At 38.5% G+C, this 24,100-nt stretch overlaps 1 protein-coding gene across 2 annotated transcripts in view; it reads right to left on the reverse strand.

Annotated features, from left to right (window-relative positions):
- Window positions 1–1,308: 1,308 nt before the first annotated feature.
- Window positions 1,309–24,100, reverse strand: part of LOC123871515 (poly(A)-specific ribonuclease PARN-like) — a 39,956-nt gene continuing 17,164 nt past the window's right edge. For both annotated transcript variants that reach the window (XM_045915356.1, XM_045915354.1), the window contains exons 12-14: window positions 3,139–3,170; window positions 2,098–2,225; window positions 1,309–1,560 (exon numbers count right to left, since the gene is read on the reverse strand). In XM_045915356.1, coding sequence (XP_045771312.1) covers window positions 1,333–1,560; window positions 2,098–2,225; window positions 3,139–3,170 — 388 coding nt within the window. In that variant the 3' untranslated portion in view covers window positions 1,309–1,332. The remainder of the gene's footprint in view (window positions 1,561–2,097; window positions 2,226–3,138; window positions 3,171–24,100) is intronic.

The raw sequence follows: 24,100 nt of genomic DNA on the forward strand, positions 1-24,100 counted from the left end.
GTTTACACCAAGACATGAATAGTTGTATGGTTCAGACTTCTGTCGTTCACTCTGATTCAGTGTGAATCGCCATTCAAGTTTTTTTTGAATGGATACTTATTAAACTAGCTTGTTGGCGATTTCGTTTTTCAAATTCAATACAAAAATATCGTCGCTAAAGCTCGGTTTGACTGTGATGTCAGATTATGCGATGTCACATCGTTCATCGATCATCACATTTCAAGACAGGAAACTTGGGTCACCCACACTCACATGGCCGTAGCCAGGGGGGGGTTTTGGGGGTTCCCCCCCCCCCCCCCCCACCCACGCCAATTCCTGGCTACAGCCTTGCGCACTCACCTACATCAGGTTAGCGCGGGCTGTGCGGGTGTGCGGGGCGTCCCCACCCCGGTCGCCATCTCAACCTGTCGCGCACTATGCACTGGCAGGCATCAGGTCACTGTTCACACTTGGATATAATATTATTACATCTAACGATGTGAACAGTGACATTTAAAAGTAGGGTGAGCGATACTTACGAGTATATATTTATATATACATTATACATATTCCGTACTTTGAAATAAGGTTTATCCTACTCTTTATATTTCTTCACGGGTATGGAACAAGTTACACCTATAGTAACACATACTGTACTTATTAAGTCAAAGCTATTTATTATACAAAATTGATGAATTCCTTTATGACAAAGTTGCTCGAAAGCTATTGGCTGTGCATTCCACTGCCTGCAAGATGGTGTAAAAAGTTGTTATTACATTGATAACATTGTTACATATTGTAGCATTTTATGTTTTAAAAAGAGTAGGTTATTGCCGAGTTTTTTTGACGGCTCCTCTCAATAGAATCTGCTTTCCAAACTAGTGGTAGAGTTTTAACGTGGCCATAAGTTGATTTAATTACTGTCTGTGTGATCTTTATATGTACCTATACATATATAAAAGGAAAAGCTGACTGATTAACTGATCACCAACGCACAGCTCAAAATACTAGACTGATCGGGCTGAAACTTGGCATGCAGCTAGGCTATTATGACATCTACGTCTTAAAAAATTCAATCCCTAAACAGGGGTAAAACAGGGGTTTGAAGTTTATGTAATCCGCGCGGACGAAGTCGTGGGCATAAGCTAGTGACCTAAGTCCTCAAAAAGATCTATCTATTAAGACTAGTGTTATCTAATAATAGTTATTAGTTAAAAGTAGTTTTAAATCTGAGTCTTATATTTGTCCTACCACCTGGCTATACCATATACCATTTGTCCTGGCCACAGCCTTCTCTAAATTGAAAGTTCTAAGGACAAAATAAAACAATTTTTAGACATCAACTTCATTATATTAGTCCCAACTATCGCTCTCTTTGAAGGCGGTCACACATTCGACTGGTCTGTCGCTAACGAAACTCTTTATCACTACATCTTTCTCTTTTCTTCTCTCCTTTGCGATCTCCTTCTCACTCTCACTGTGTTTGCTGCGTCCGTTCGATATGACCGCAGAGTTGTTTCGCCCTTCTGTGTTTTCTTTCGTGACTTCTGTCTTCTTTGACGGGGGTTCACTTTCTTCGACCTGTTTGGGAGGAATTTAAATATTAATATATTTGCAAAAATCATGGGATTTTTTCGCTGGCCCACAAATTCAGTTGATTTTAATGGTTGAAGTAGTGTTATAGAATTTTTAATTGGTGTTGAAAATTAATCATTATTATTACTTACTAATTTATTTTTATACATATTCTTAATTTAACAGTAGCATTCGTCGCGTTATCGGCTTTGAGGGGGTTAAATAACTTGAACTATGTGGCCCAGCTATTATTGCCACTTCAGCTTCGCAACTCGTTCGGCTATGTCGGTTACTCTACAGATCTCCTATTTTTTTTAAAGAGAAACTCCGAGCATAGTTCGTTCTGTCACCCGCTGATTGACTCTGAGCTTTATGAACTACTTTGCTTAGGCTGGAACACTTCTCCTGGAAGAAGTCCTTTTGCGAGTGGCCTGCGTTGGCGCGGTCAGCTGACCGACTCCTGTTCACCTCCGGCGAACTCAGCGTCACTCAGCGCGAGCCGTGGGGGAATTGCTTACGGCACCTGTCGTAATATGAATGTACCTGGAATACTCCGGAAGAAGTCCTCTTACGCGCGGTCTGCGCCGGCGCAGTGGCGGCGGACGACGCGCTGAGTGACCGGCTCCGGCTCACCTCCGGCGACCGAGCCGTGGGGGAATTGCTTACAGTACCTGACGGTATGTACAGTGATTTTTTAACTAAGACAGTATGGGAAAATCCAAAACGATAGGAGATACAGGGAAACTGTCATAGGCACCTTTGGGTAGGTCTTTTTTTGTGAAAACAATTTTGGCACAGTCAAGTTTTTGGTCAAGCCTATGTTAATCTGTAATATTTTTTATTTTTTTATTACAATTGAAAATGAGTTTGTAATTTTGGCAGAGCCATTGGCGAAAAAACAAAATAGATAAAAAATGTACAAGGTCAACGAATATTGTTATGTATTTATAGGGTAAATAGAAATATACTCACATAGTGATTTCCCTTAAAATGTTTAGTTATGAAGGCAAATAAAAGCATAATTATAATGATTTTGTATCAAGCACCAAATATAATGTAAGTACATATGATCAGCAAGTTTAACATATCCTACACTAATATAAAATAGAGGTATAGTTTGTAAGTCTGTATGTACTCCGAAACCACTAATCTGATTTCCAAAACTTTTTCACTGAGAGATATTATCCCCGAGTGCTAAAGGCTATAAATTATATATGAATCGTGGACGAAGTCGCGGGAAATGCTAGAAATAAATAAAATGACTGACGAAAAGATAGCTTTCATACCCTCTTTTTATTAAGTAAAAAAATGTCGATTATCTTTTGTAGCGCGATAATTTTTCGATTGGATTGTTCGGAACTTTTTTTTTAAATACAAATGGAATTATATTATTCTACAAATTCATTTCTATTCATAATGCTATAGTACCATCTACACTCGCTGCTACAAAATGTGGCTGCGAAAACCATAGGTAAGATAAAAACACCTACGGCTAAATATGTTCAACTTGGAATAATGAAATGTTAACTTTATTTATTTTAACTGTATAGAAAATATAGTTATTAAAAAATTAGACACACATACCTCGGCGAGCGATCGGAGCGTTGTCAGAGTGCCTGTAAAGAAAAAATGTCATTTACCAATAATCCATTAAAGTTTTCAACGAAAAATATGAATATGATGAAGTTATTTTCTTGTTAGCAGTTAACAGCACTATAAATGGTGACAACAAAAAGGTGTATTGACGAATTGTTGCAAGGTTTTATTTCTGTCAGGTACATTTTTAAGGTTCCGTACCTCAAAAGGAAAAACGGAACCCTTATAAGATTACTTTGTTGTCTGTCTGTCTGTCTGTCCGTCTGTCTGTCTGTCTGTCCGTCCATCCGTTCGTCCGTCTGTCGTGTCTGTCAAGAAACCTATAGGGTACTTCCCGTTGACCTAGAATCATGAAATTTGGCAGGTAGGTAGGTCTTTTAGCACAAGTACAGAAATAAAACTGAAAACCGCGAATTTGTGGTTGATGTAACCACTTAAAAAAAAAAACATGTTTCAATTTTCAGAGTAAGATAACTATATACCAAGTGGGCATGTGTGGTATCATATGAAAAAGCTTTACCTGTACATTCTAAAACAGATTTTTATTTATTTTTATGTATAAAAATTTTTGATTTATCGTGCAAAATATTGGAAAAATACCCGAGTACGGAACCCTTAGTGCGTGAGTCAGACCCGCACTTGGCCGGTTTTTTTTTGTATTTTTAAAATGTTATTGGACATAACAGTCAATACAAAACATGATCTAATCGTACCTACTGTTTAAATTTCTAGAATATGATTATAAATAAAATAGTTGCATAGGTTAATGGAAAAATAAAGGTCAGTTAACGTTATTAAATTGAGACATAAACATTATTTTATAAAAAAAATATATATATACGATTCGTTATAATATTTGTAATAATCTAAGAGTATAGTTATGTCATTTATAATTTAGGATTGGTATCGGACTTCGTCTGTGTTGGTCTTTGGTGGCGGGCGTGTTCTGCCTTTTTGGAGTGTTTTTTTTTTTTTGTTAAAACTGACTGGTAAGCGCTCTAAGGGGGTGCCGTGCGTATGTCGGCGAGCGCCGGCACAGACGGGGTCCACACTTGTATAGTTTAACTAACTTGTTACAAATAACTACAAACTTGACATTGGCTAATCTTTGTAAAGCCAGACGAGAGAGAAAAAAAAAGGATTGGTATCTCGAATAAGTGTTCAATATTAGCCATTCAGCGAGGTAATAGCGCTAGTGTATTGGGCACAATGCCAAACTTGGATGGTGTACCTACACCTATTATATTTTTTGTAAATACCTACATATTAGATAATTTTTAGTGGTAAGTTTTTCATGTTAATAAAAACATTTCTTTTTTGTATGTATTGTTTTTATGTACAAATAAGTATTTATAATAATCGACACCTACCTACCAACTTCTATGAACTACGCACTAGACGAGTCATTGCAAACACAAATCGTGTGCATTGCTGTCAAAGTTAATATAACACTACTGGCCATTAACAACCAAAAAATCAATCTATCTGTAATCTGTCGATAAGTTACTTAGCAATATTGTTATTCGTCAAAAGTCTTTTTGACAAATAACAACGTTGCTAAGTAACTTATCGACAAATTAAACATAGATTGATCATTAATTTTGGCCGTTAGAGCCTCTCTCTCTCTCTCTCCCTCTCTCTCTCCCTCACTTGCTAGTATACAAACGTGGATTGGCTCTCATTTAAATACTAACCAATATCGGGCACGACATTGGTTAGTAATAGGTGTTAAAAAAAATCGCTACACGTACCTATGCATATACAAGCACGTAAGGCGAATTTATCTTCACTTTTTAAAATACAAGTAAAGTAAGCTTGGTCTATCTGGAGTTTTATATTATCTTTGTAGGCATAAACTCACGAATCATAGAACGAATTAGAGAAGCTTATATATACTTATGTATATAGAATATGTATGAAATATCCATGATACTACATACTATAATACCACAATTTACATAAAATTAGACTTTCGTTTAAACCGTTGCTGTGTAAATCATGTAAGATAGAAAATAATGTACTTATATAGAATATGTTAAAAATACGTTAGAAAATATATCACAATTAGCGTCAAAAGATAGATAGATCATTATACGGAAATGCAGAAAATTATAATAGTTTTTGCATACTAAAGAATCGCTAGACCAAAACGTATATATTACATAATTTGAATAATAGATACAATTAAAAAATTTAACTACGTAATATTTTCTATAACATCCCATCATTTTTTCCACTTGCCTTAAAGGGTAAAAATGTTTTATAAGACATAAGAAAATATATCGAAACGGTTAAAAAACCGCGCGATGGTTATGTTGAAACACCTCAATATCGTTGAAAAACGTAATAAAGGAAGGCCATAGACACAGAAAAACTTGTTTATCAATTATATTCACATAATTCGACAGTTTATTTTTCTAGTATTGAGCATGATGTATAAAGCGGTTGTAAAAATGCCTATAGAATTCTAGATCTCTTTGAAGCGGTAAAATGCATTGTTGTTTTTTAATTTCTGCCGACACCCGCCGCAGGTGCTGGTTATATTTATTCTTTGACGTTCTGTGCGATAGTATTAAAAGTTAGACATCTGTATTCTGTCCGTCTGTCTATACGAGACCGTTTTCTGACAATGATAATGATTTAAGAGGGGTCTCTCCGTCACTTGCTTCATACAAACGTATCATTTGAATAATAAGCAACCAAAGTCCATGAAATTTTGCAGACATATTCTAGAAACTAATATCTATGTCTGTGGTTTTCCAGATTTCTGGTTAAATATTCGGTTTCAAAGTTATACGGTCTTAAAAATTTACATAAAAATCTTGGAGCCCCTGTAATTTTTAAACTACATATTTTGAGAAAAATCTAAAACACCACAGACACAGATATTAGTTTCTAGAATATGTCGCACAATTTCATGGACTTTGGTTGCTTAATATTTAAATGAAATTGGAACTACGATTGTATGAAGCGAGTGACGGAGAGAGCCCTGTTAAAAAGCCTCATCTTACAAATCTAACAATTCTGACCATCAAAAAGAGTACAATAGTACGGTCTACTTTAAACAAATGATTTGACATTTGACTTTTGCGCCAATCTCGTAACTCAAACTTCTCTCGTAGTAGGTACAATAGTCGTACCCACTGCGAGAACAGAACTTTATACTCAGATAGAGTCAAAAATGTTAAATTATGTTCAAAAAATCCTCAATCTCAAACTTATTATGATCATAACAATATTTTTACAAGTGGAAAGAATAATTGTGGTCTATGGTGAGAGTAAAGTTAGAAAGAACCCTTACCACCCATTTTACTTTCGGACGCGTAACAAAGCGATATTATATGAAAAAACTACGCATCTCTCTACGGAAAGCGGATTTTATGATGGGGAAATACCACCTTCCCCTTCAGTACTACCAACCCTTCCCCTTCACCCTATACTCTTGGTGGAGGTAGCACGATTTAAAACTTTCACCCTTTCCGCTCTCAAGCTATGTCAGGTGACCATAAAGCACAGACTAGTGAATGGATTATAAATAGGTCTGTCTGCTCGCAGGTCTGAACGGTACATCCGGAACATTTACAAGCGAAACTCAACTGGCGTTTATTTTTTCAGGCAGATATATGGTCATGTTTGTGTCGCGTGGATTTAATTGGTATCGGGTGGTACGCGCTAATTGTGGCGTGTCGGGGCCAGCATTAGCCTCGCATTCACCTGTCCGCGAGACAACACCGAGATGCCAAATAACTCCCGCACCGGTCACGACTTCGCTGATGTAACGATAAAAATAGGGGCCTTATTTTATCCTCGCTTAAATTTACGAAACGACAACCGTTTAGACTTTAGAATTGGCCAAAAGATTTTCCATCTCTTTGGGAGTATATATTTAAGAAACCTAAAGCTTCGGGATGTCTTCTCGTCCACAATGATTCCTCAGTGCTTGAAGACCAAATTCTTCCAACAGAGCGTGTTGCCAGTGACGGCATATCTGAGACATGGTCGCTAACTATGGACCTAATAAGAATACGGACGATTTTCTGCGACGGATTTTCTCTACGTGATCAAAATAGAAATGATGAGATCCGTATCCAGGAGAACCAGAGTAACCGACATACGGGTTGCGAAGCTAAAATGGCAATGGGCAGGGCACATAGTTCGAAAAATCGGTAAACATCGCGGTCCTAACTTCCAACTTGCGAAAATGGTGACCTCACACCAGAAAGCGCAGCGCAGATCCCTCACTAGATGAACAGACGACATCAAACGAGTCGGAGGGAGCCACTGAATTGGGATGTTTCCTATGTCAAAAATAAATTATTTCTTAGGAATTATTAAATAGAGGGTCCAAAATTCGTGAACTCCACGTCCGCTGTTAGTTTTAAGTTTGCTAACCGTTTTAAATTATCGATTTAACCAAAAAAGTACGCCAAGTTATGTCAAATGTCTATGACGTCACATCTGTGAATTTCATACACGCTCCCTTACTAAGCGAGCGTTTTGACGTTTGATAAAAAGTCACTGATTTGACTAGTAGTCATCATCCCCATTCAGCATGTCGTGTGAAGTCCCTACAAGAGACCTATACCTGGGTATAGGTCTCTATATAGGTCTCAGTGGCGTCTATCGTCTATAAAGACGCTATATAGCAATGTTATTAATAACTCATCGACAGATTACGCACAAAATTGATTATTAATTGTGGTCGTAACAGATTCGACCCTTCGTATTTTAGCCAAACCGGTAGACACATATTATAAGGAAAATCATATTAATAAAAGCCCATCTTGCGCTCAGGTGGCACATTAGGTACGTATACTGTTAGTATGAAACACGGAGGAGCTTTTATGTCACCGATATCTATCATAAGTGAAGGTAAAATATGAAAGGCTACTTATAACAAATTATAACATTTAAGATTGTTATCGCGACATTTTATAAGTTGTAATTTATAATGAACGGTCCATTGTTAATGCACGTGCAATAACCGATCCGTAAGAAGACGTCGTAATGAGAAAAATTATCTTTCAGAATAAAATATGAGATGTTTCTTATATTTGAAGCTGGAGCTATCGCGATCGACGCGTCTGTACAATGACCAATTAAAGTTAACTATTCTCCAATAAGCTCGAGTGATGTACAGAGTACGGTACCCGTTTATATAGCTCATAAATTATTTATTTACTACGATCATCTTTGGTTTTACCTGTTTTAGAAATTGCAAATTAAAACTGGCCAGCGTCTTGTCATAGACGAATGATGACTGGGTACGAACACTTTTTATCGATGTCAGTTTCTCACTTGGCGATCACAAATTTTCTTTTAAGACTTCAGCGTAAGTCTTTAAAGAAAGTAAGTAGGTAAGTTTCTTTCAAGAAATGAGAACACGAGTGTGCCTGCGTAGGCGGTTTTTATGTCAGGGACAAAGGTTTCGCGATCGAGAAACGAAATATGTACTTGAATTTATCTACACAGCCTTGATGTGACATGCAAAGTTACAAGTAGATAAAATGAAACTATGGCGGATGTCATTTTTAGATTCCGTACCTCAAAAGGAAAAAAAGAACCCTTATAGGATCACTGTTTTGTCTATCTGTCCGTCTGTCGTGTGTGTCAAGAAAATCTATAGAGTACTTGCAGTTGAATCATGAAATTTGGCAGGTAGGTAGATCTTTAAAAAAAATTAAAATGTGTTCACGAAAAAATAATTAGTTAACTATAATCACGAGCTATCCGTAAACTCCGTGTGAAGTCTAGTACCAATTTTGACGTTGTAATTAATTACGTTAACTTAAAACTAAAACTACGAGGGTTCCGAACGCGCCCTGGTTCTAGAAGAGCCCTAACAAACTCAGCCTGATGATGATCTTGCCGCAAAGCTTAGGTATAGGTAAGTCATTAAAATTACAAATCGCAATGAAGTAAAAATTAATGCGACATGACATTTTCTATACCAACAAAAAACGAAGAAATTCTATAGAAGCCACTATGGAATCACTGAACACTCATCGCTAACACCGAGGTAAAGCCCATAAGAATGGGGCATTCATCAAACATGAGCCAAGTATGGCGCGCGGCGCGCCTGGACCCTGACACGGTATTGCGGCGATTGACTTGTATCCATGTTTTTTTGTGCACTTCACCAATAAACTGTTTCCTGGTCACTCTTCTTCTAACCGAATGGCTAGAAACCACAAAATAAAAAATGATTGATAAACAGATATTTTACAATCGAAAAGGTTGCAAACTGATCTGCAACTAAGTACAAGTACCTACTTAACTGATTTTCAAGCCAAAACAAAAAATAAATGGGTAAAATTAAAATTTAAAACCATAGGCAATGAATTAAAGGAGATAGAATAAAAAACCGCAAGTGTAAGTCACAGAACACAACAGAATCGCCCACTTTAAAAAAAATGCATGGCAGCCATTTTGAAATTTTTTATATTTGTTCGAGGGGCTAATAGATTCTTCATTAAAACATCCCATGTAGGAACTTTATCTTACAAGGAGGGCATTTGCATCGAAGCACCAGAGGTCGTCAACTATTGCCTAACGCCGATGCTAATCCCGCATTAGCTCGTGTAACTGCCAGCCATGTGACATCGCTTCACACACTCCGCAAAACATATAGTCGGAGAGTCAGAGATTAAAATCCAATATACTTAAACTCAAAATCATTTATTCAAAGTACTATTGTACACCTTTTGATAGTCAGATTTGTTAGATTTGTAAGATGATATAATGGTGATAATTATACGTAAACTTAAAACTAAAGCTACGAGGGTTCCAAACGCAAACGGGGTATAGGGAACGCATCGATGTATATAGAACAGACACATTGACAAGTTTTTGTATGTGAGTAGTTTTTTTAATAAAAATAACGAGCAAAAGAGATGGTAGAGTCACCTGTGCCGCCCATTAACATTTGCAGCACCAGAGGAACAGTTGCCAGCTTTTCAAGAATTTGACGAATGATGCAGCAACGGTGGACTCCTCGTTAATGGACCCAATGGCCACAGGCATTACACCATTCGAAGAGATGGAAAAGGGGAACTGGCTCTCCAGGTTTTAATGAGGAAATAAAAACATCAATTAAGTGTGAACTGTTATGTCATGTATTCGATAATTTAATATACTTAATTAAATACGGGCAAAACTGTATAATTTTAGAAGTGCGTTTGGTTAGATCATGTTTTAATTAATAGATTCACACGCAAAAAATTACCCTGTATGCCTATCTACCTAGGTACCTATCTGATTTATAGGACTTGTAATCCCCCGGCTCTCAGACCAATATGCACATACATCAATTCCTACAATACCCGCCCTGACGTTTGTCTGTTTATTAAGCACGACGTCATTAGACCAAACGCTTTTGAGTGGCATAATATGCCCTTTTTTGATATCATTGCCCATTTAGGGCGAAATATATAACAGTTAAATTACCACCAATTATATGTTAACGATTTAAATTATACTAATAGTCTTGTTGTTATTAATAGAACATATTTTGTGTCTTCAACTTAAATATTTACTATATCCACTTATTAACATACGAACTGACTAGCTGATGTCCGGTTTTTTAAACCCCGTGAGAATTCTTTGATTTTTCGGAATTAAAAGTAACCTAAGTATGTCCGCCTCCAAAATGCAAGCTATCGCTGTATTAGATTTCGTCATAATCGGTCAAGCAAATGGGCTTTGAAAGGTAAGAAACAGACAGACACTCTTTTACATAGAGAGTTGTAGTATTAGTACCTATTAATATATCTTGTATTGTTTTCCTGTATGTACATATTACCTATGTAGGTATATATGTGCAATTGAGATTCCTTAGTAAAATAAAAATATAAATTAGTATTAAAGTATGAAAATGGATATTCGTTATTGATAATAACATATAATTATGCACGGATTTATATAAATTAAGTCGAGTATGGGATATAAACGTTAGTTCTAGTTGAAAAATGAGCTACTGGTAGATACTTAGGACTACCTATGAGTAGGTACGTATCGCTTAATAAAGCGAAGACTCGCTCTAAAAACTACGAGATTATACAGCCTAGGCTCAGACGGTCTAGGTTAAAAATAATGAGCTGATATGAATAAAATTAATTGAATAATATTATATGCCTCGTCACCTTTCATTTTAATAATTCATATAGGTACCTACCTAGTACTTTTTCTATTATTTTGATATTTAATTAATAGGTGTGCAATAATAATTAATTACTATGGATCACTGCAACCGGTTTCGCTGGGAGTTTATTTGAATATGAATAAAAATGTATTCTATTCTACACGTCGGGCTGCACATTTTTTCTGCCTACCCGCTAGATTAGCTACCCGGTAGTATTACGTACCTACCTTACCAGTTTTGTATTGTGCTTGTTTTTATAGTTTTAAAAGTTAACACAGTGCCCGGAAAAACCGACTGTGGTTTTTTTTGGCACTGAATGTAACAAAATAACAAAAATGCCCTGTAAGTATAAGACATAAGTTTATAAATATGTAAGTATATAATAGCCCTGTATAACTTTTTTTTTTTTTTATTCACTATAGGCAAGCGCTTGACCACAATCACACCTGATGGAAAGTGATGATGTGGTCTAAGATGTGACGCGTTTACCTAGAAGGTGCCTATTCACTCTTTGATAAATATAAATAAAAATATAAAATAACCGTGGATTAACACATAGGCTACTTTTTATCCCGGAAAATCAATGAAGTCGCACGGGATTTTTTTAAACTGTTATCCACGGGAACGAAGTCGCGGGCATCAGCTAGTACGTAATAATTAAAAATTATAAAAATCAAAATCGGTTCATATCTGGCGGAGTAATCGCGTAACAAACATACAAAAAAAACATACTCTCGAATTGAGAACCCTTCTCCTTTTTTGAAGTCAGTAAAAAAGGGCTTTCTAAGTACCTCTTGCGTGTCTCAATTCAACTTCATTTTATTGCAATTCCATAAATACATTCCTTAAATATAACGTTTGGAGTAAATACCTACTATGATTTGATTATACAAGGTAGTATTATGATGGATACCCAGTTTTGGGTGTTGCAATTCGGTCTTTGCAGCAGACCATAGTAGGGAGACCCATATTTTTACCCGACTGCGGCAAAGCCAAAAGGAAGGGCTTTTTTTACCCCCGACCCAAAAAGAGGGGTGTTATAAGTTTGACGTGTGTATCTGTGTATCTGTGTGTCTGTGTATCTGTCTGTGGCACCGTAGCGCCTAAACTAATGAACCGATTTTAATTTAGTTTTTTTTGTTTGAAAGGTGGCTTGATCGAGAGTGTTCTTAGCTATAATCCAAGAAAATCGGTTCAGCCGTTTGAAAGTTATCAGTTCTTTTCTAGTTACTGTAACCTTCACTTGTCGGGGGTGTTATAAATTTTTAATTTACACTTGTTATTTATTTTTAACCCCCGACCCAAAAAGAGGGGTGTTATAAGTTTGACGTGTGTATCTGTGTATCTGTGTATCTGTGTATCTGTGTATCTGTGTATCTGTGTATCTGTGTATCTGTGTATCTGTGTATCTGTGTATCTGTGTATCTGTGTATCGGTGTATCTGTGTATCTGTCTGTGGCCTCGTAGCGCCTAAACGAATGAACCGATTTTAATTTAGTTTTTTTTGTTTGAAAGGTGGCTTGATCGAGAGTGTTCTTAGCTATAATCCAAAAAAATTGGTTCAGCCGTTTGGAAGTTATCAGCTCTTTTCTGGTTTTCTTATTACTTTTATCCCAGGACCACCAGAGGTTACGTATTTTCTGACACAGGAAATATGTACGATTGAGTAGTGTTAGTAAGTACTAAGAAAGCATGCCTAGCCTACGTGCTAGCTTGCTTAGACGGCCAATTTTCAGGTATCTGATAATCAAGGTACATAAAACCATTACTTACCTCACGTAAATTCTCCAAACTGATTTTTACGTATATTTTAGGCAATATCCTTAAAAATATGTCGCCAATACTTCCAGACACTTCCCGCGTCGGCCGTATTGCTTTGCAGACGCTTTAAAGCTCCCAAAATAAGTAATTACTTAACTGCACGTAAATTCTGATGCTCCATTTTTATATATGTCCACCAGACAACTATTTTAAAACCTTTTACAAGAAGACAGACCGATCCAGATCCAATTATCCCCTAAATTCAATTTTAATGCCTCTGTGGGTTTGAGCGCGAGGGCATCATTATCTACGCGCATGAGACTGAGTAAGACATGTATTAGGATATATTGACTTCTCTCTCACTCTCTTATAGTTTACTTATGTCAATTAATTATTAATATAAAAAAAAATCAGCTAAAAATTAAAAAAATTGGAGAATTTACATGAGGTAAGTAATGTTTTTATGTACCTTGATTACCTGATACCTGAAAATTGGCCGTCTAAGCAAGCTAGCAGGTCTGTAAGCATGCGTTCTTAGTACATACTAACACTACTCAATCGTCCACATTTCGTTCGTCAGAAAATACGTGACGGCTGGTGGCCCTGGGATCTTTCACTATTGTAACAGAGGTTCATAATATTATGTCAATTGGCAAATGTCAAGCTGTCAAGATGGACGTTGCTTAGATACATAATTATTTATTTGAAAATAATGTTTTGGAAAACTCCGATACTTTGGATCGTAGGCGCGGAGTTTCTAATTTATAAAATATTATAATCACAGTTAAACGAGAAAACATCAATTCAATTATAATATCCAACAGTCAACCAAAGGCCACGAACAATCAACCCAAACCCAAACCATAGTCAAACTATTTTTAGGGTTCAGTAGGTATCTGTAGAAAAAAAAAAGATGTAGTCGCGTAGGTGTGCATGGCACCATTAAATATCGTAGGAGGCGATGACCCTCCGCGCGGCTGAGGTTCCCGCATCGTAGTCGCTTTGTCGCGCAGGTTTGGATGATGCATTAGGCGCACCTTCTTTATATTTTATCTGCTTGAACTCAGCTTATTTACTTTGACAAAATACGTTTAAAATTCATCATCATCAGGATCAACCCATCGCCGGCTCACTACTGAGCACAAGTCTCCTCTCAGAATGAGAAGCTACCACACTGGCCAAGCACGTATTGGCAGACCTCACGCACCTTTGAGGGAGCATTATGGCCAACTCTTAAGCATGCAGGTTTCCTGACGATGTTTTCCTTCACCACTTCGTTGTCTGTCTGTGTGTCATCTTTCAAGAGAATCAAAATTATAAATTGGGTACTTCCCGTTTACGTAGAATCATGAAAGGCAGGTAGCAATATCTTATAGCCCAAGCACTCTACTCCTGTGGCCCAAGTAAACAGAAAAATCCGACAACTGAATTGTCATTACATAAAAAAAAACTTGTACGGAACTCTTCATGTGTGAGGCAGACTCGCACTTGACCGGTTTTTGAAAGTTATGTCAAATAAAAATTTGACATGCAATAACAAACAAAATGACATACAAGCCACTTTATTACTTATTTCATCGGATGAAAGTCGATTTCAATTTAATCGTATATCTTAAAAAAAGCGAACTATTATACGACTACGTAAAATGGGTACATTTTTAAAGCAACGACATGTTAGAAAGAGATATTTCGTTTTGGTCGTGTTAAACTATGTGAGTCATTCAGATAATTCTTGATTTAGTGATGTTCGGTCATAAATATTTCATGGAACGTATAATTAACATAACATTGATGTTACTTTTGAAGAGATATTAGCTGCCTTATTGGATTTATATTATTATAGAAATTGGGTTTTAGAATGGCACAAATAAACGGTAATTTATGAATAAAAGTTTAAAAAGTGTGAAATAAAAATTAAATTGAAAATTTAAAAAACCCCCGACACATAAACCTCTAAAAAGTAAAAAAATAATAGGTAAGTATGTATGGGCCCTTTAAGAATAGTATAAATAGTAAAGTTTTTATCCAAGCGTTCGTTGCGTCGGGGGACCGCTAAAGACTATTCTTTCTACAACAGATGACTTTCATAGTTTATGATAGGTAGCGGTCCCCTGGCGCAACGAGCGCTTGGATAAAAACTTTACTATTTATACTATTCTTAAAGGGCCCATACATACTTACCTACTATTTTTTTACTTTTTAGAGGTTTATGTGTCGGGGGTTTTTTAAATTTTCAATTTAATTTTTATTATTGGAGTCGTTGAGAAAATGATTTATGTCATAGTAGTACTTTTCTAATATTTTTTTTAAATATTTTGTCTTCATCATAGCCGCTGATCATAGCAGTGTAAAACTAGTAATATGCACGATTGGCCATAAATTAAGTGTAATTGATACGACAGAGACATCACAATCCTTGGTCGCAAAAACACAGTTTACCCTTTCCGAGCGGCTCTAATAAGCCCCCGGATGGATAAGGCAAAAATCATTAGAGGGTCCGGTTCCACCGCATTAAAACTCGCGTAAAAAGCGAACGACGGAATATCGCTAACTATGTAAGATGTAAAGTTGCCGTGATCGACTGAGCGCACGCGACACTTGCGGTGTTTACATGCCGGCCAAATTTTTTTAACACAAAAAAACAGCACAAAAACCCGACCGCCGATAGATAGCGATAGATATCTCGGTGTATTTTAACATTTTAACAACATTTCATATTTATATTTATGAACTCAGAATTTAATCCCACTCGATACAATAGCAAAACAAATTTTTTTGGAGACCCTCACTTTTTTGGATGTAACATCCGACAGGTCGATTTTTTCGTATGAATTTAGTATTTCGTAAGAAATTTGCTCTAGTATCGACTAATTTGTGAGTAATATATACTTGAGCTAATTTATCAAACTGGACCCTTTCAAGTAAAGATTTTTATATAAACCTGTGAGGACGATACTGCCATTGGCGCAATTTAAATGCCATAAGCATACTTTGTCGTATTAGCTTAAAAATTGCGAATAACCAAATTAAAGAATTTCGCGGGCAGACCCGTCGCATCCACCTTAAAAGACTGGCCATGCATTTAGTATGGCTACCCTTCAGTCACAATCTTCCCTGCAGAAAAGGATACTAGATTTAGTTCTGTGAATTTATTTTAAAACAGATGGTGCTCAACAGAATTACCCACAATATTATTAATATTTATAAGAAATATTCACCTAATTTTAACATCCTGTAATATGTACCTATACCTATTTCTATTGGTAAAGTTTGCACAAATGTGGCAAGCTAAATTATTTCCCCTTACCAGTTTGTCAGTACGCTTACTCTTATGGATCATAAGTCTAAAATACAACTATCCACAACCCATAAAGCAAGATTAGAAATGGCCCACACCTATTATTGCGTTGGGCGCAACAAGCAAATCGTGATTACTCAGAAAGGGATGAACTACGACGCATAGATCGTTTTAGTGCTAAATTATTCTTAACACCACGGCCTCGCCATATTTAATTCCTTTTATTTGACGCCAAAATTGGAAGCGGCCATGTAAGCCCAATCTTTTACTCTTGTCGTCCGTGATTTAACAGCACCGATATTCGTGTAGTTGTGGTAACAATAAATACTGGTAGCGAATTAGACCCATCGTAAGCGCTCGTGGACTTTGCCTAACTAATTTCGTATTGGATTACAGAGATGTTTTCAAACTCTTCCTGCCTGTTGCTTTGACTCTTAAAGATATTTAGTTTCGCATTACTTTTGGTACAATTTATTGCACTTGGTTTTGTGTGTGAGTATAACTGCTAAATACTGCCTGTCGTTTTTAGAGTTTAAAGGGACCCAACGAAATCTTATTACTAAGCCTCCGCTGTCCGTCCATGTGTCTGTCTATCAGCGGGCTGTGCTTATCACATGAACCGTACAAAGTTAAAATTGAGTGTATTTCTATTGCCATTATGACAACAAACAATAAAAAACCAAGATTTTGTTTGGGTTGTTTTTTGAAGATAATTTTTTTGAAGATAACTTTTAAAATAGCCGCCATGCCAATAAAAAATATTCATAAATACATAAGTACTACTATAACTTGTACTATGGTACGGAACCCTTCATGTGCGAGTCCGACTAGCACTTGACCGGTTATTTTTTATTTCACTATCGGAGGATACATTTGTCTGTCTGGTTACCTGCTAAACTATGATAGCCGTAAGCAGCAATTGCAAATAAGATACGCAGTTATAGAAATCATTTTATCTGTCAGTGGCAAATTGCGGCACCGCTAACCGCCTATTAATATTTCCAACAACAGAACGGATTTGACACATAAATTTCCTGTCGAACTATTACAAGAAATTTATTATACCATTAGCGGCCGGTGATGCCGGAGTTACCTAAGTAAACAATCACAAGAAAAACTACTATTACATCCAGTAAATACAGTAGTAAATTCATCCGTTACCGGTATACGGGTAACCGCGCCTTATACGCACAAATCAGACGCAATAGGCAGGACGCTCGGCTTGTCGGATAGTTTCACACGTCGTCGGTCGGCATCTGGACATAGACATTCGAGTTGAATCTCAAATCCGTTCGCGTTGTCGCCTGCCCGCTGTCAGAACTCCGACTAACGGAGCGCGCCATCCCAGAGATTCGCTTTGCACGATCGCCGACCAGATCCTATCGATAAATCTCATTAGTTAATAGCGGCTAGCAGCCAATTACACTGAGTGACGTGTCCGGGGCAAATTGTGCGCCGACACCGGGCATTTGGGTCTTCGAAACACACTTTCAACTCCCAAAATATGTCAAAGAAATATAACCTGTAAACGTTTCCAACTATGGGATATTATCGCGCGAACTTTCAGGCGAATACGTCACGCGTGGACTTCAAACATACACGAATCTGTCCTATGTCAATTAAATAGCACGTGTCAAAGAGGTTCCGTTGAGCGCTGTGGCTTCCGTCTGCAGATTCAACACGAGTTAGCCTTATCGCGAGTCTCATCTGATACCATTAAGTGCAGTAAAGTAAATATAATTGGCTAAGATTACATGAGCTTGATTATTCTTTGTTGGAACAAGTTCCTTCTATAAAAGTTCAACTGCCTTAGAATGGTTTCCGACAGCTCGTAATGGAATACAGCGATTCTTGATCGTATTTCTTAGATGTTGAGAAATTGCCACAAAAGTTGAAATGTCTTCTAAATGGATGTACCTTGGACATACTGGTATGTTTTTCTCTTTAATAACGTAAATGAAATAAAAGCATTTTTGCTTTATTCCAAATACTACAGAAAGTTTTGATTTTGAGACATATTTAAATGCCACATCAAGTACGGATACTTTACCTATGAAAAATTAAAGAACAAACTATAATTATAGTATTATTAAACTATCACCGGCTCACTACGAAGCTCGGATCTCCTCTCAGAATGCGAAGGGCTCACTACGAAGCTCGGATCTCCTCTCAGAATGAGAAGGGCTCACTACGAAGCTCGGATCTCCTCTCAGAATGCGAAGGGCTCACTACGAAGCTCGGATCTCCTCTCAGAATGAGAAGGGCTCACTACGAAGCTCGGATCTCCTCTCAGAATGAGAAGGGCTCACTACGAAGCTCGGATCTCCTCTCAGAATGAGAAGGGCTCACTACGAAGCTCGGATCTCCTCTCAGAATGAGAAGGGCTCACTACGAAGCTCGGATCTCCTCTCAGAATGAGAAGGGCTCACTACGAAGCTCGGATCTCCTCTCAGAATGAGAAGGGCTCACTACGAAGCTCGGATCTCCTCTCAGAATGAGAAGGGCTCACTACGAAGCTCGGATCTCCTCTCAGAATGAGAAGGGCTCACTACGAAGCTCGGATCTCCTCTCAGAATGAGAAGGGCTCACTACGAAGCTCGGATCTTCTCTCAGAATGAGAAGGGCTCACTATGAAGCTCGGATCTCCTCTCAGAATGAGAAGGGCTCACTACGAAGCTCGGATCTCCTCTCAGAATGAGAAGGGCTCACTACGAAGCTCGGATCTCCTCTCAGAATGAGAAGGGCTCACTACGAAGCTCGGATCTCCTCTCAGAATGAGAAGGGCTCACTACGAAGCTCGGATCTCCTCTCAGAATGAGAAGGGCTCACTACGAAGCTCGGATCTCCTCTCAGAATGAGAAGGGCTCACTACGAAGCTCGGATCTCCTCTCAGAATGAGAAGGGCTCACTACGAAGCTCGGATCTCCTCTCAGAATGAGAAGGGCTCACTACGAAGCTCGGATCTCCTCTCAGAATGAGAAGGGCTCACTACGAAGCTCGGATCTCCTCTCAGAATGAGAAGGGTTCACTACGAAGCTCAGATCTCCACTCAGAATGAGAAGGGCTCACTACGAAGCTCGGATCTCCTCTCAGAATGAGAAGGGCTCACTACGAAGCTCGGATCTCCTCTCAGAATGAGAAGGGCTCACTACGAAGCTCGGATCTCCTCTCAGAATGAGAAGGGCTCACTACGAAGCTCGGATCTCCTCTCAGAATGAGAAGGGCTCACTACGAAGCTCGGATCTCCTCTCAGAATGAGAAGGGCTCACTACGAAGCTCGGATCTCCTCTCAGAATGAGAAGGGCTCACTACGAAGCTCGGATCTCCTCTCAGAATGAGAAGGGCTCACTACGAAGCTCGGATCTTCTCTCAGAATGAGAAGGGCTCACTATGAAGCTCGGATCTCCTCTCAGAATGAGAAGGGCTCACTACGAAGCTCGGATCTCCTCTCAGAATGAGAAGGGCTCACTACGAAGCTCGGATCTCCTCTCAGAATGAGAAGGGCTCACTACGAAGCTCGGATCTCCTCTCAGAATGAGAAGGGCTCACTACGAAGCTCGGATCTCCTCTCAGAATGAGAAGGGCTCACTACGAAGCTCGGATCTCCTCTCAGAATGAGAAGGGTTCACTACGAAGCTCAGATCTCCACTCAGAATGAGAAGGGCTCACTACGAAGCTCGGATCTCCTCTCAGAATGAGAAGGGCTCACTACGAAGCTCGGATCTCCTCTCAGAATGAGAAGGGCTCACTACGAAGCTCGGATCTCCTCTCAGAATGAGAAGGGCTCACTACGAAGCTCGGATCTTCTCTCAGAATGAGAAGGGTTTGGTCATAGTCTGACACGCTGGTCAAGTGCGGATTAGCACACTTCATACACCTTTAAGTACATAATGGAAAACTCTCAGGCTTGCAGGTTTCCTCACGATTCCCTTCCTTTAATTTTACTGTTCACCTTGAACGAACTGTAAATTCAGGTAGCTACAGCATTTCGCTTGTAAACAAAACGAAGACACTATCAACAGTCGACGTCGCAAGTAAGATACAAAGTCAAATGAAATAAATACGTTGTCCAAAGGCCCTCCCAGTTTCCATTCAACCTCTTTTAAGGCGCACGGCACAAAGGCTTCAAACTGATGGTGCGTCGTTAAAATGCGCTCTTATAACACTTATTACAGTAAACCTGATCATACATCTACTAGCACGCCCCGTACGCATTGCATCTTCATCATTATCAACCGATAAACATCCACAGCTGGACATAGGTCTCTTCTAGGGACTTCCAGACCCCACGGTATTGAGCTGACTGAACCCAGCGGCACCCTGCGACTCGTTTGATGTTATCTATCCACTTAGTGGAGGGTCTTCCAACCCTGCACTTTCCAGTGCGATGTCCTTAGGAATTCAATCGGTTTCTCAAACAATGTGCCCTACCCACAGCCACTTCAGCTTCACAACCCGTTGAGCAAGCATACAAGCAAGCATAGCTCTTTCCATTGCTCGCTGAGTAATTTTAAGCCTTCTTATGAGCACCGCATGCAGTGATCGTAAATCACGCCCGTAACAGATCTCCTCAGATCCGCTGATATATATCAATACAGCTGCTAAGCGAATGGAAAAAGATGGACTAATAATCCAATTTCTTCGCTAGAACACGCCTGAGGAGTAGGCAATATCGTATGTCATATGACGGAACCAAGTATGATGGAACTTCAGGTAAGATCAGCAAGAGATGTATCGAAGATATGTGACGCTCATTCGTGATCTTATTGGAATTGTGTTTTTCTGTATTAATTATGTGGTGTACAATAAAAGTAAATTCATTTATTCATCCATTTCATCAGCGTGTACGCGGTTAACGCTTATTTACGACGTTATTCGTATCATGACAAACGCATTCGTACAATGCATTACTTGCCGCGCGAACAGATAGATGTGCGATCAGCTTCAACTGCAAGCATCATCGGGTGGCGTCATTTATACACCGCCGAGTATAAAGAGCCTCCATAAAGCTGGTGCCTTGCAAGCGAAGGGTTATCTACACCTTTTGTCTCCACGCACGCGCATAGCCATGAGAAATTAGCTACTTTGTTAGGTCTTAATCGCTTTAATAGTTTTGTATGCAAGTGTTGTAACAAATACATTTGAATAATTTTAGGGAGGCATCGCGTGACTGGGTGTTATACAAATGGTTCTTGGAACTGGGAACATCTTACTCGGGGAATCTTAAGGCATTCACATGTTGCATCGTTAATAGTAAGTAACTACTTATCTCCGACATTACTAAGAGGTTGAAGTGGGTGTAGCCTAGTGGTAAGATGTAGGTCTCCTATTCGGGAGGTTGGAGGTTCGATCCTGGGCACGCACCTCTAACTTTTCGGGATTATGTGCGTTTAGCAATATATCAATTGCTTTAACGGTGAAGGAAAACATTGTGAGGAAACCTGCATGCCTCAGTTCTCAATAATAGGGACGGATATAGGCTATTTTTTATCCCGGAAAATCAAAGAGTTACTATGGGATTCCCAAAAACCCTTCCGCTTAATCGATTTGTATGTTTGGTACCGAGATAACTTGCGTACCGGTAATTGACATAGGCAACTTTTTATCCCGGAAAATCAAACAGTGGGAACTGTTTGATTTTCCGGGATAAGGGATCTTTAAAACCCTAAATCCACGCGGACGAAGTCGCGGGCATCCTCTAGTTTCATAATAATCCTTGCAGATATCGCAGAAGACAGGTTTCGTATCAGTAGTCCGCAGTATTTGTTATTAATCGTTCCGCCTTATAACGTTTAAACAGCACAAAAGGCTCAGAACCTTCCCCGGGTGAACAGCGTGAAAGGTCTACACATCGGCAAAGATCCGCATCTATCATGACAATCCGATATTTACCGTCACAAAGATTATTCATATTCGAGTTCACTGCACTGATACAAAAAAACATAGACTAACACTTCCTTATCTACCACTTGACACTTTAACATGTGCCATCATAAAAGATAACTCCATAACTTGTAACTCTTTAACTAAACTAAAAGTTCTAAACTACAACAGAACAGAACTTCTAACTTAGGACTAATTTTTCAATCGCCAAATACACTTTAACTGACGAATAATTGTGACGTGTTGACAGAATATTTTAAATGCAAAAACTTTCTAAATGACAATCAGTTAAACATTATCTGCCGATTGAAAAATCAACCCTTAGTTTCATATTTCAAGGTCGTGGTACTAAACTACTGGCAATGTTATGTAATACCTCACAGATGTAACCTAATGTATTTTGCTAATAAAAAAAACTACGATACCTGTGGGGCGCTTGACAGTTCTATGTCAAGGATCAACATGATCAACACTTATTTCTTGCAGCTACACGAGATTGACATGCGATTGTTTTTATCCAACTGCGCACTTAGCGTCACATTATAAAGTGGTAGATAATGATTTCACTGTTTCATTTCACATCATGTAGGCATTTACCTATGCATGTCTCTATGTAAGTTACTCTTTAATTGATATTCTAAAGATTAAACCTTGTGAATATCACCATAGAATAAAAGAGTAGCAGTCGATTATTATCGGCATATACTCGTACAAACTTAATAGAACAAAAAACAAAGAAACAAAAATTTAATTTACAGAGCAAAGCACAGGTAATTAGAGAATATAATAATCCATACTAGTAAATGCGAAAGTGTGTCTGTCCGTCTGTTTGTATGCTAGCTTTCCACGGCCTATTCGTTTAACCGATTTTGATGAAATTTGGTACAAAGTTATATCCCGGGGACGGACATTGGCTCGGTCATATTTTATTCCGGAAAATATTTACACGGAAAAACGGAAGATCTGGTTTTAGTTTTCGAACTTGTATGTATGTATACGTGAGTATGTATCTTGCTCGGTAGGTATATCAATGTTTTGTAAGCAATAATTCCTCGGAGGGACGCGACTGGAGTGTTAATCCGACACGACAGGCCGCGTGCGGCGGAACAGCCCGCGTTTCTATCCTAATGCAACTTCAATACTCCAAGACTAACCAACTGGACTGGAAGATGCGATTCCTATCTCTCACTGTGAGCTTAGTATGAGATTTTACATCTCACTAACGTTGATAAAGTCGAACAACTTTTTTTTCTATCTAAGTTAGCCTTTGATCGCGATGTCACCTCGTGGTAATGGGAGAGGGGCTAAATTGTAAGCGGTAGGTAGTTTCATTAAACCCATAGGTATCTCTGATCGGTTTCTATGCGGCATCGTATCGGAATACTAAATCACTTGACGACACGACTGTGCCGGTAGAGTGGTAATTAGCCACGGTTGAAGCGTCCCAGACCAGTCCTGAGACAATTTGGAAATAATCCAATCCAATTCAATCCATCAGCCTGTAAGCGTCTACAGCTGGACATAGGCCTTTCCAAGAGCGCCCCACCAAACACGGTCCTGCGCCTTCCTCATCCACCCATAATATTGGAAATAATAAATTCCCAAATTGTCCCTGTCGGGAATCAATCCTGAGATCTCCCACTAATAAGACCACAGCACTCACCACTGCGCCAAGGACGTCATCAAAACACTTCAGCGTTAAGTAGAATGACCTTGACTGCTTCGTTTTAAAGCTCAAGTGCGTCTATTTTACAGCCAGCGCTCCAAGTGAAACCCCTGTGAAATTAAAATCGGTGCCTACTGAATTTTTTACTTTAAATCAAAGATCCTTAAGTCCATTTTACTTTGTTGTCTTTGGGTTCCGACGC

Source organism: Maniola jurtina, chromosome 14 (assembly GCF_905333055.1).
Source record: "Maniola jurtina chromosome 14, ilManJurt1.1, whole genome shotgun sequence".
In the NCBI taxonomy this organism is placed as follows: domain Eukaryota; kingdom Metazoa; phylum Arthropoda; class Insecta; order Lepidoptera; family Nymphalidae; genus Maniola; species Maniola jurtina.